This window comes from Gymnoscopelus braueri (assembly GCF_963280865.1).
Source record: "Gymnoscopelus braueri genome assembly, chromosome: 12".
NCBI lineage: Eukaryota > Metazoa > Chordata > Actinopteri > Myctophiformes > Myctophidae > Gymnoscopelus > Gymnoscopelus braueri.
Genome location: NC_137614.1, coordinates 28,223,054 through 28,234,896, shown reverse-complemented (window position 1 = coordinate 28,234,896; position 11,843 = coordinate 28,223,054). Strand labels below are relative to the sequence as shown.

The window sequence follows — 11,843 nt, the reverse complement described above, 5'->3', positions numbered from 1 at the left end:
GGCCTACAGAGGATACAGAAAACAAGTTTAAAATAAATTATATAGTGCAGTGCAGGTGGGTGTAAGAAAAATGTAATGAATAACCGGCCTATAGGGGGCAGCCAGCCACACCGAACAGCAATGAATTTCAAACAGGAGAATAAGAAGACGATTCAACTACCGCCTCCTGCTCAGCAATGTTGCCATGTCCGCTTACTATAAGCAACTTTGGGCTTCTTTTTCTGTGAAGTTGCTCTAAATATTGGTAGTTGCGGGTTGCGGTTTTTTACTTATTTGGGCCTCCTTCCTAAATATTTTTTAAACCCGTGGTTCTCAAACAAATGTCAAGGACACTCAAATTACTTGGCCACATATCTGAAGATAATGATGATTGTGCCAGGGACCCCCATTTGTGTATTTAAAATGTTTCAAAAACATTATTTTTCAAGATCTTTCTTTGAAAATAGCAGATCTACGTGAGCTTGTAGATCGGCTATTTAGCTGACGTTCAAAGTGTTCTTTAGGCTTGTTTTCATACACCTGTTTGCTTATTTCTCTCGCAGAATCTGGCAACACTGCTGCTGAGGCGAAAACATGTCGGCTCGCTGCTACACCATCACAATGTTACACAGGACGTTCATAAATGCCTTCAAACTGCACAGCCGGACACCGGGAAGACCCGCTATCCTGCTACGACCACTGAGTTCATCCAGTGCGGAAAGCAAGACGAACGTGAAGATAGAGGAGTCTACAGAGGAGTATTACACGTTCGTGGAGCGACTGATCCCACGATCGCGGGTCCCCGCTCCTCCTAAACACGACGGCCCTTCCCCGTCTGGCTGGGCCCCTCCGTCCGAGTCACCTCCGGACCTGCCGTACATGATCCGTCGGTCTCGGATGCACAACATCCCCGTGTACACCGACGTCACCAACGGCGGCAGCCGCAAGATCACCCTGGTGCGGAAGGTGGAAGGGGACATCTGGGCCCTGGAGAAGGACGTCAAGGAGTACCTGAGAGAAGTCACCGGCAAAGATCTACCGACGCAAGTCAACGAGGTGACCATGACTGTTCGCGTCAAGGGCCATTTCGATTCAGAGCTGAAGGCCTGGCTGTCGAAGAAGGGATTTTGATGATTTTGTGGAAGAACTGGTCCAGTTTGTACAGTTCTGTCTGACAGTAACGACCGTGGCCGTGACATGTTGTGGTGAAGAAGAACCAGGCAACTAAAACCAGTGTTGAGAAATGAGCAACCAGGTCTATGAAAACAAGCCCAACAGAAGCGACTGTTATTTAGGCCACGTGAACAACCTATATGCATCAGCTATTTGAAAATAGCCGATCTACAACTTTCAAGCTTGTAGATCTGCTATTTTCAAATGGCAACACTGGCTGAAACTGTATTTGATCTTTCGATGGATCGTGGATATGGTGAGGAGTCTGAGGAGGACTACTACAGATCAATGGGCCAGCTGTCACTGTATCACTAGCCTCGGTACCCAGGCGTGTGTACTGTATCACTGACTCAACCAACCGACACAAACTTTTCCTTCTATCGAGGAGGGACATAGCCTGGTAAACCCTCCCTCCGGAAATCTCATTTCCAAAATGAGATTTCCGGAGGGAGGGTTTACCAGGCTAGGAGGGACATGCCACCATCTTAAAATCTGCACTGCTATAACTGTGTTACATCATATTGACATCGTGTGTGTGAAATTAAAAGTCTATTACTATTGGCACAATTCTAAAGCCTTGCTTTGTTTATTACATTGTGAAAGTTAAGTCCAAAAATGTTTATAGGCTGTAATACAAAGTCTTACAACTTTGAACCTAAAATTGTGAACCCTGTTTTACTTTGCATCTGCACTGCACTGCAGTGCTATGCCAACTTTGCCGTGGGTTGGGATTGTTGCTGCAATCTCTGAGGGGAGATTGTACAGTACGTTTTAACAGCGGGCGACTCTCGGGCGATCCCCGGCGACATCGTCCAAAAGATAAAGAAAATCCATCTTTCATCGCCCCCCCGCCCACTTTGCCCTATCGCCAGTAGTCGCCGGCTCTCATAGACATATAAAGCACTTCCGGAAAATACTATCCTGATCGCCCGCTGATCGCCCGCTGTTAAAACGCACCGAGAAATAGAGATTAAGCAGTAGGATAATAATTAATTGGCCTATCGGATGAATTGGTGTTGTAATGATAACTTGACATTCATGTCAGTTTGGGGGAAGACCAATGTGGTAATTCAAAGAGTTGACAATGAAGGAAGATCAAACATTGCAGGATTTTAATTGTACAACTTTAGGTATTTATACTTTAAAAAAAGCACAAGTCTGTACATAATATATATGTACAATGTCTATTCAAAACATCAAATTACAAGATTGATAATTGAGTGGTGGAATTTAGGCAATGATTTAATATATTTAAGAACCACTTAATTAGATGCCACCAGTTCAATGTATGAATGCATGTAGACTGTAAACGTATGATTATGTATTACTAAACATATTACTAATTCAACGTATGTTTAAAAGTTAATATTTAACTACTGGGTCTTTACATTACTTATATAATTGCCATTCTAATGTTGCCGTACACAATTATGTCAGTGATAGATATCTCCCACAACCCAAGATTAGGTCCCTACCAGTGGTGGAAAGTGACAAAGTACATTTACTCAAGAATTGTACTCAAGTACAGTTTGTGTACCACTGATCTAATTTGAATTGGTTTTACTCTGCATTTACATCCTAAGGAGCAGTAAGCAGCGCATGGGGACCAACTCCAGTTTTAATAACAGTACTTTGGTCAAGGAGTAGGCCTACTTAGCTTTTGGTGTGGGAGAAAACCCAATGCAAACACATGAAAATAGAGCTGCAACTATTGATAATTTTCTAAGCGTTTATTCTATCAGTTTATTGTTTGATATATATAGTGTATATATATTGAAATATAATATACATCAACAAATCAATTAACTACTTAGCATTTTTATACGTCGTCACACAACAGTGTAATGCAAGAATAGTGAAAATGGCAGATCTACGTACGCACCATCATGACTTGTTGAACTTGAGCTTGTAGATCAGCTATTTTCACTATTCTTGAATTTGTTATAAATCTTCTAAAACTTTTCGCCTATAATGACATGCCTTGCCCAATATAAGGATTGGTTATTTTATTAAAAGTAGTGTAAATGATATTCTTTGGTTAAAACAAAGCTTTTTATTGAGAAGTTAAAGCTCTATATTCTCAAAGTCATTGCTTTAGTAATTGTTCAGCAATATTTAATGAACAGAAAATACATTTTCAGGTGGGCTGCCAATTTCATCCTAACAGGAGGGAGTACCCATTTATCAGTTTAAATATTACAGTGTTCATTTCTATGTTGTCTGCTCATTTCTGTATTATCACTTCCAATTATACTTGTTTATCCTGTATCCTGTAGGAGGTCTCTCTCCTGATTGACTCTTGTATCCTGACCTGAAAATGCATGTTCTGTTTACTCAAGAGCTGGAGAGACAGGGAGATCTTTTACTGAACACTACAATGATTACTGACTGAATGTAGAGCTACTGAACACTTGTACAAATTCAAAAAATCACTTACTCTACCTTTAAATTAGATTACTTTTTTTTAAATAGTCAATAACTGTTGCAGCACCCCTACATGCAAACTCCACACAGAAAGGCCACCCCTGCCAGTGCCAGGGTTTGAACCCCAGTCCATCATGCTGTAAGGCATCCTTGCTATCCATTGGTCTCCATAAACCCATGAGGAATGGCATAACAATAAAATTGTTAAAATTCATCCATTGTGTGAAATATGGTTTATATCACTGGTTCTCAATGTCGGTTCAGAGACCACCCAAAAACTCCAAATGGACTCTCACAGGTCTGTAACTCAGATAGTGTACAAATGGACCCATTTCACTGAGGATTTACAGTATAGATTTGGGTTTCAGTATAGTCAAGTGGTTCAGTTCTCATCCTTTTTCATTTCAAGGACCCCCAGTTTGATATTCATTAGTCCACGGACCCTATTTGACTCCAATCTCCATTGTAAAATGAAATACTTGTGTTAGTGTTAACTGTAAGGGCCCCTGTGGTTCATGGACAAGACATTAAAAAAAGTCAACCTTTCAAAAGGTTTAAATCAGTATATCTGCACCACCCACATCCCTAATTATTTCAAATAAAATGCAATCCCTAATTATTAAAAGTAACACAATTACAGGAAATTACTTTGCGTTGCTCCCCAGATAAAACACATCTGATTTTAGTTGAAAAATGATTTTATTTGACATTAAAGGATGTACAAGTGACATTGCACTACATTTTTGTATATAGCTCAATAGCTCATCCTATGTGGCATTTTCAAATAAGATTTCAACCAATGGCATCCTGCAAAGTATGACATTCACAAACAGCTATTTCTGCAGTAAGCAATTCTGCCTCAAAAACAGCCTATTAAGTGGAGTATTCTTTTTTCCATCAGCTGTGTGAAAATATCTCTTTCGTTCAAAGTCACAGTTTCTGTACATATACAGCACTTCATGGGACAGCATGGCATTTTCAGGGTTTAATATTTGCTTTACTTTTGAAATTATGTGGTGTTCAACAACTATGTAACTGTATATATATCAATCAATCCTGTTTTCTACCTGAAACAAAATGCTTTCCCCCCTTACCCTGCTCCCACCCTTTCTGGCAACCATCGAAACAATTATAAGGTAAAAAACTGAATGTAACAAAAGGTGTAGGCATTTTCTTTTGACATTTTACACCTTAAAACAGTTGCAGTCCCGATTTCAATTTGCTGACATCACTGTGGGTCCAGGGGAGGCCTTGTGATGTTCTCTGTGGAACAGACACTCCTGGAACACTGTGCTGAGACGTGCCTTCCATCTCCATCGGCTGGTCGAACACAGTGATAGTGGAATAATTCTCCACCATGAGGCACGAAGGGTCTTCCGATTGTCCAGGCACTTTGCCGAGAGGAAAGTTCTTCCACTGCACTTTATCTGTGCACACCTGCCAGGGAGATCCCTTGAGCAACTCTGCCTTTTCTGCCTGAATCTCCGGGCTCAGGAGGTCCTGGAAAGTCTCACTTCCGTCAGAGCTGGTCTTCACTCGTCTCCCATTGGGCTGGGGCCTAGAATGCTGCAACTTCTCATTTAAACTCTCTAGTGTGTATATGGGCTGGTCTCTGCGCACTGTAGAAGTCACACTCCCTGAGTGTGTGCCCTGTGTGTAGATGGAGCAGAGCTGAAGTAGCTTCTGTCGGGTCTCCACAGGCAGTGGGTGTTCCATGTCATCCAGAATCAGCTGAAGTAGGTGAGGCGTGCTAACAGAGGGAGCATCCAGACAGGCAGAGAGAAGCTGCTGCCACCTCAGCTGAATGCGGTTCACAAAAATCCTGTCCTTCGTTCTGGGCCTCCTCTGACCTTTGGTTTCAAACTGGTAACTGGATCGCTTGGTGTTGCAGAGGAGGAGCTCGGAGATCCACGCAGAAATGTAGAAGGACCTGTGATTGTCGGGTTCTTTGGAAAGCTGCTGAAGCTCGGTGAACAGCTTTTCCAGAAGGATGTGAATGAAGGACGGTGAGTTGAGCATCTTCAGGAGCGGGAGCCAAAAACACAAAAACAGGTTAGGAATCCGGGGAGAAGTTGAACTGTAGTCTTCAGAAGTGTTACAGTCTAATGATTCCAGTTGTTCAACAGTGGGAACTAGAAATCCATCTTCCATCAACACATCAATGAGTGTGTCACTGCATTCTACAGCCAAGTGCTTGATCTGAGCAAGAATCCAGGTCATGTCTGCAGAGGGGGCTGCCCACAAGCACTTCTCTTTGTCCTCATTGGGTCCATCAACTGTCTGGTACCGTTCTTTTTCAAAAGAGATCAAAAGTTCCCGAGCCCTCTTGTAGTTTTCTATCTCTTTCTGCCTTGCAATGAGCTTGCCCTCCTGTCGTTTCAGCTCCTCTTCTTCATCCTCTCCTTCTTCAGATTGTGAATCCCAGTTCAGCCCACCGCCCAGCTGTTTGGACCAGTACTGCTGCTGGAGCCACTCCAGGACCACGTCACAGCCCTTGCGACACCACTTCAAAGTAGGGAGCTTGTGATGAGTGAAGTCGTGCCTGAGGTCCACGATCCACTCGGGGATTTTGAGCTGACATGCCAGTGATCTTAATGGACGAGCAACGAACCCCTGTTTTCGCTCCGTGATTAAATTGACGAACCTAACCAGCGCCATTCCGTAGAGCAGGATGAGGTCGTCGCCATCGAGTTGTCCCGACTTGTCCAGAACTTGACACCGCACCAGGTCTGCTGTACCCTCCACAGCAACGGGGGTGTTGTTGGAATACCTGCCTTTCCAGGCAGAGATCCTGTGCAGGGCATACTTCTGTAACGCACAGTCCTTTGAATACAAATATTCAAGCACTTGATCCCACTCAGCTTTGTTGATCCATGCTACCACATGGCGGTTTTTATCGGAGCTTTTCTTCCTCATTCTGGCCACTTTGTAGGAACGTAAACAGACGCGATCAATACGGTACAGTGCAACCTTACTTTCTGTCGCGAAAAATATGACTTGCGACAACCAGTCTGAGGAAGCAGTGGATTAAATAATGTTTTCTTCAGCTACGTCAAAACCCACCTCGTTTGGTGAGCTAAGCATGTAGAATAATGGGAGCTAACCAGTGTTGCCAGGTTTATAGAGAGAAATAAGGAACCAGGTCTATGAAAACAAGCCCAAAAAGAAGCGACATGAGCACTTTAAACCTACATACATTAGCTATTTGAAAATAGCAGATCTACAAGCTCTGGTGCGACGCGTTGTGAGCTTGTAGAACTATTTTCAAAAGAAACATTTGGAATAGTTTAACAACACAAATCTCGAAATCTGATACACATGTCCCTGGCACAAACTATTCTCAGTCGGCAGACACATTTTGGGGTCATTGACATGAAAATATTTGAGAGCCACTGGTTCAAACAACATTAGGAATCAAGCTCAAATAAGCCACTACACTTGAGAACTTAAGAAACAAGCCCAAAAAAAACGCAACCACAAATATTTACAAGTAACTTTACAGAAAAACAAGCCTAAAGTCGCTTATAATAAGCGGACATGGCAACACTGAAGCTAACCCATAGTGTGACGGAAATGACGTCTTAAAAAGTCGACCATATCCCGCCCGTCGTCATCATTTGTCGACAGACTTGTTTGGAAGATGGCGGGTGCTTTGAAAGAAAAACAACTTGCTCAAAATGTTTACACTGCCTTGCAGGTAAGAAAATGAAATGCTATTAAAAGTGTTACCGTTTTAAGGATTGTGGTGATGTGTACGTCCTACATCATTAAGATCACCAAATCAGCCTATAGTCATCAAAATGATAGTCATCTCTAGCAGACGCTTAATACCCGAATCGGGAGATACTTAAAACTACTTCAAAGTAAGTGGGATTATCATGTAAAAATCTAGATCTAGTTATAGACTAGTTCTGACCGTCACTGCGTCCAAATTGTCAAAATAACATTCTTAGCGTTTGTGCTCAAGCAAACGGTATATGTCTGTCCAAATAACATGACATGTGAACAGGAAACCAGCCTATATCTGCATAGTATAAATGATGCTAGATGCTTGTAGCATCAAAATAGGTGACATAGGAGTGCTATATAAAGTGTCATAAAGTCTGAACAGGTGAGTTCTAAGACTGCAGTCCTGGCTGAGGGGGAACTATTATAACTATGCGGGGAACCCATGGAAGGACTGTTAGCCAGTGTGTTGTTGTAAAGGAAGATGGAATCTGAAGTGTTACTGTGTGGGGAAGGGGTGTAGAGAGGACAGGGTGCTAAGTTTCAATATTTGCCATTCTAAAGAGTGGTCTGATTCGTAATAGTAACATGTGTTGTTGTTTTTTGCATTGCATGACTAATCATATCTGTTGTATTTGTGTTTATCATTCAGGCTGTGTCTTGTCCCCTGGTTGAGGGGTTGTGTTTACAAGATGCTGACAGTATGCAGCAGCTGCTGTGTACTCCCTCTCAGCACCGCACAGATATCCTGGCTTGGATTTGCACCATGTATTTCATTTATCTTGTCCTCCAAACTTAAGAAGGCATGCATTAACAATGAGAAAACTCTCATCTATTACCTTCCATGAAAAACACAATAACCCTACTTCCATCTTCTGTTTTTGATGACAGCATAAATCCAAATCTGAAGATGTCATCCCTGAAATACAAAGACCCTGATGTTCTCGCTAAAGGTGAGGTGACAGGGGTGAGAAAACTGAGGTTTTATGATGTATCAAGGGACTAATGAAAGACAGTATATTGTGTACTGTATATTATATTCAGGGTCCCCACGGTCATGAAATTCCTGGAAATATTTTGAAATTGAAAAACAAAAAATCCAGTACTGGAAAAGTTTGGGAATTGATCAAAGGTCCTGGAATTTATCAAGGGTCCTGGAAAAATATTTGGCTATGCATTGTTTTTGGCTATTGATTTTGTTAATACAAAACATTTTCATAAACATGTATAACATTACACAAAATATGTAACATAAGTAGTTTTTCGCCGAACGGGCTGTGTGATGGCATATATTATTTAAATAAAATAAGTCATACGGATGCCATAATGAGTCTTCCAGTGAGCTATGCCCTAATTTTGCACAAAATTTTTAATGAAATTGTACTATTCTATATTCTATGCTTTATTTTTGCTACACTGCCTATCTTTGGGCATTCTACATAGGAGTAAGAGACACATTATTGCGCTGAATGATTGTTATATAGGCCTGGAAATTGGGCTAAATATTCTGGAAAAGTTTTGGAAAAGTTTTGGAAATTCATTGCTAAAAATGTGTGGGGACCCTGTATATTATGCACACAGTAGCCCTTAATGTTACCTTTTTATCACTTTGACCTTTAAGCATTAACCTTTTTCTTCTTTCCTTGAAACAGAAATGGCAGCTTTTGGGCAGGAGTTGACTCTCTGCAAAGCAGATGACTTAGATCTCATCAGGGTGAGACCAGTAGAAATGTAATAAGACTGGGAGGATGAAAGCCAGCAACTCTTTTTAGAACGCTATTTGCAATGAAGTTCTCTTACCATTAGAAATGACGTCTGCCCCTGCCAGCATAAATTAATATGTTGTGTTGGTCTAAATTAGTTGTTTTTGCCCCGATCCAGGGCAATGCATGTCCTTGGCAACAGCTTCAATTCCAGGAACAACTATTAACTTTGGTCCCAGGCCCTGCAAGGCCTACTGAAGGGGACGTGGATGGAGAAGTGCTACTGAGAGACCTTTACTCTGCTGAGACTCTGCCCCATCTCGCACACATGCTAAAACCTGCACTCGACCCCTGGCCAGCTGACATGAAGTACACGCTCTTTCTCTTTATTCTCAAGTTATTATTCACATCTTGTTGTTCCTGATGTTGGTCTTAACTCTCAACACCTGATCCAACATTAAACAGAACTGAATGGTCAATAGGATGTGATTTCCTGAATGTGTTCTCCACTGGACCGTCATCTAATAAATTCCTTTTCTCAGGGCTTCACGCAAGGGTCTGAAGTCATCATCTTACATACTGAATAAAGAGGAGACTGCTGATGTTGTAACTCTTGTCCAGTCTACACAGACTGCGTTGGAGCAGCTACAATCGGAGGTAAAACGTACTCGTTTTGATTCTGAATAGTTTTAAACTAGGTGGAAGTGGCAAAACTAAACATAGCGGGCAAATTCTATACTTCAAATGGACATATTTTCATTGTGTCCTCAATGGTAGCTTACAATCATATAAATAAAGCATGATTTTTATTTTATGTTTTGTTTAGGTCTAGTAGGCACATGTCCCATCTATTTCTATTTTTTTATGGATGTCACTGTCACTTTGTTATTTCCTACCATTTGTTGCAGTGTGAATTCTTACAAAGTGAGGCTCAAAGTTCTGGAGTCTTGTCTCCATGTGCGTTGCGTATGGCAGTATGTGATCTTTGTCAGCTAATGGGTGCCTTCAGCCATGTCTACGAGACAGACCTCAAAGCTTACTGCAACAGATCCCCCCCCAGTCTTAGCAGAGAAATGGACACCTTCCACAGGGTTCACCAGCTACTGCAAGCCTGCAAAACAGTAAGTACCCACTAATATTTGTATACTATGGGCATGCATACAAATAAACACACACGTTTCTTATAAAACGTAAGATAAAAGTTTTCCCTCATAAACCTAAATCACATATTTTTTTCTTTTCTGTTGCTCTCCCTTATTTATCAGGAGTTAGAAATGCTAAAGGAAGTATCAGAGGCCTCTCAGTCCATGACTGACAGAGTGAGCGATCTAAAGACAAAGCCTCTGTACTGGAACCGTGGAGAAAAGTGTACCTTACGTAAGTACGCACGCACGCACGCAATGCAGATGCACACCATGGCCATATGTATCGAGGGTGTGTATTGTGTATGTATAAAAAATTATGCTGAGCAAAATCTACGCTAAGATCGGTATGTGTGAAAAGCATACTTGACCTGAGAAGGTGCCTACATGTGTTACAACAAAAAATCTAAGTGTTTTGGTGAAAGGGTGGTGAGAAGAGATGGCAGCATTGACATTGCATGTTTGTTGGTATTAAATTGGTGCATTCTGCTCAAGATCAGATATGAATTTGCAATTTTATAGACATTTTTCTTCAGTTCAATGCACTTTTTCCCTGCTGCAAATCATTATGAATAGCTGTGACATTTTGGCCAGTGATGAGCTTTTTGACCTCCCTTTAGAGGTCCCACCACTTAGTTTTATTCTGATCTCAATGTGTTGCTCTGAACCAATGCTGTAGCATAAATATATTATCTGGACAAGTCAATTTCTCCCACTGTTATTTTTCTTTGATATGCCACTACTGCCAAATATTGTTTATCGTTTGCTACATCCTGAACTAAAGTTTTGATTTCACAGTGTTAAGTTATGCTTCTTTTTCACTGTTTTCTCAGCGATTGTCTGAGATGTTTTATCAATTAATATGAACTTGTGTACGTTTTCATATATCTGATGGAAAAACTTGGGTACATCAAAATGCAGAACAGTGTGTAAATGTGTACGCATCAGTTTAGTGTGGAGGCTGTGCAAATTTAGTCACTGTCTTTTCATGTTTTTTTTTCTTTTCTTTTTTCCCCCAGCGGAGCAGTTGGATGAACTAACCAGGCGGTACAGCGACTTTCTTTCCCTGCTTCATGCCTAGCAAAGTGAATACATCAACCAGTGGTCCTGGTCATGTACCTCACCCAACATGCCACAAATACAGACTTGAAAACAAATCCTCATAGAACAATAAGTAGTCTATAACACAAGAAGATACACTGTGTCTGTTCTTTTCCCCTGTTCTTTTTTTATAGCTGTTTTTGTGTTTTTTCTTATGATGAATAAAGTTCGTTCTCATTCTGATGACTGTGTAACCCCAGGACAGATGAATTTCCCCCAAGCGATCAAATAAATAAAGTCTGTCTATCTTAAGATTATTGCTGATTCTGCAAATAATTATACAAATGTATATGAAATCATTGTCGTAGGGGAGGGGCATTGTACCAGTTGGTAGTAATTAATAATGTCACACATTATGTTTCAGCCGAAAAAAGAGAGCTTGCGGGTACCCTACCGAGGCTGCTCATCCTTAAACATGTTTCAAACCTTAAAGCTAGTCTGTTACAGAGTTTCTGACATTAATAATTCTGTTATGCATGCTACATTATTTTCGAGTGATTTTAATTGTTTGCATTTTGATTTGAAATGCCGTTGTTTAGGGCCAGCATAGAGCTGGATGTCAAACTTAACAGACTTTGTGAATGAATTTTGAGAG

General features: G+C 41.1%; 3 protein-coding genes across 3 annotated transcripts in view; 2 read left to right on the top strand and 1 right to left on the bottom strand.

Annotated features, from left to right (window-relative positions):
- The first annotated feature begins 531 nt into the window (after window positions 1–531).
- The window catches only part of LOC308097658 (large ribosomal subunit protein mL49-like), a 52,565-nt gene continuing 41,253 nt past the window's right edge, over window positions 532–11,843 (top strand). The window contains exon 1 of the mRNA XM_080445585.1: window positions 532–1,143. Coding sequence (XP_080301711.1) covers window positions 574–1,110 — 537 coding nt within the window. The 5' untranslated portion in view covers window positions 532–573 and the 3' untranslated portion in view covers window positions 1,111–1,143. The remainder of the gene's footprint in view (window positions 1,144–11,843) is intronic.
- On the bottom strand, window positions 4,077–6,665 carry las1l (LAS1 like ribosome biogenesis factor). Its single transcript, XM_080445583.1, has one exon. The coding sequence runs from the start codon at window positions 6,490–6,492 to the stop codon at window positions 4,768–4,770; it is 1,725 nt and encodes a 574-aa protein (XP_080301709.1). The 5' UTR covers window positions 6,493–6,665; the 3' UTR covers window positions 4,077–4,767.
- haus7 (HAUS augmin-like complex, subunit 7) lies at window positions 7,048–11,639 on the top strand. The gene is made up of 9 exons (XM_080445584.1): window positions 7,048–7,273; window positions 7,955–8,070; window positions 8,194–8,255; window positions 8,955–9,016; window positions 9,184–9,374; window positions 9,548–9,662; window positions 9,914–10,126; window positions 10,271–10,382; window positions 11,167–11,639. Exons 1-9 carry the CDS (start codon window positions 7,217–7,219, stop codon window positions 11,226–11,228), a joined length of 990 nt encoding a protein of 329 aa, XP_080301710.1. The 5' UTR covers window positions 7,048–7,216; the 3' UTR covers window positions 11,229–11,639.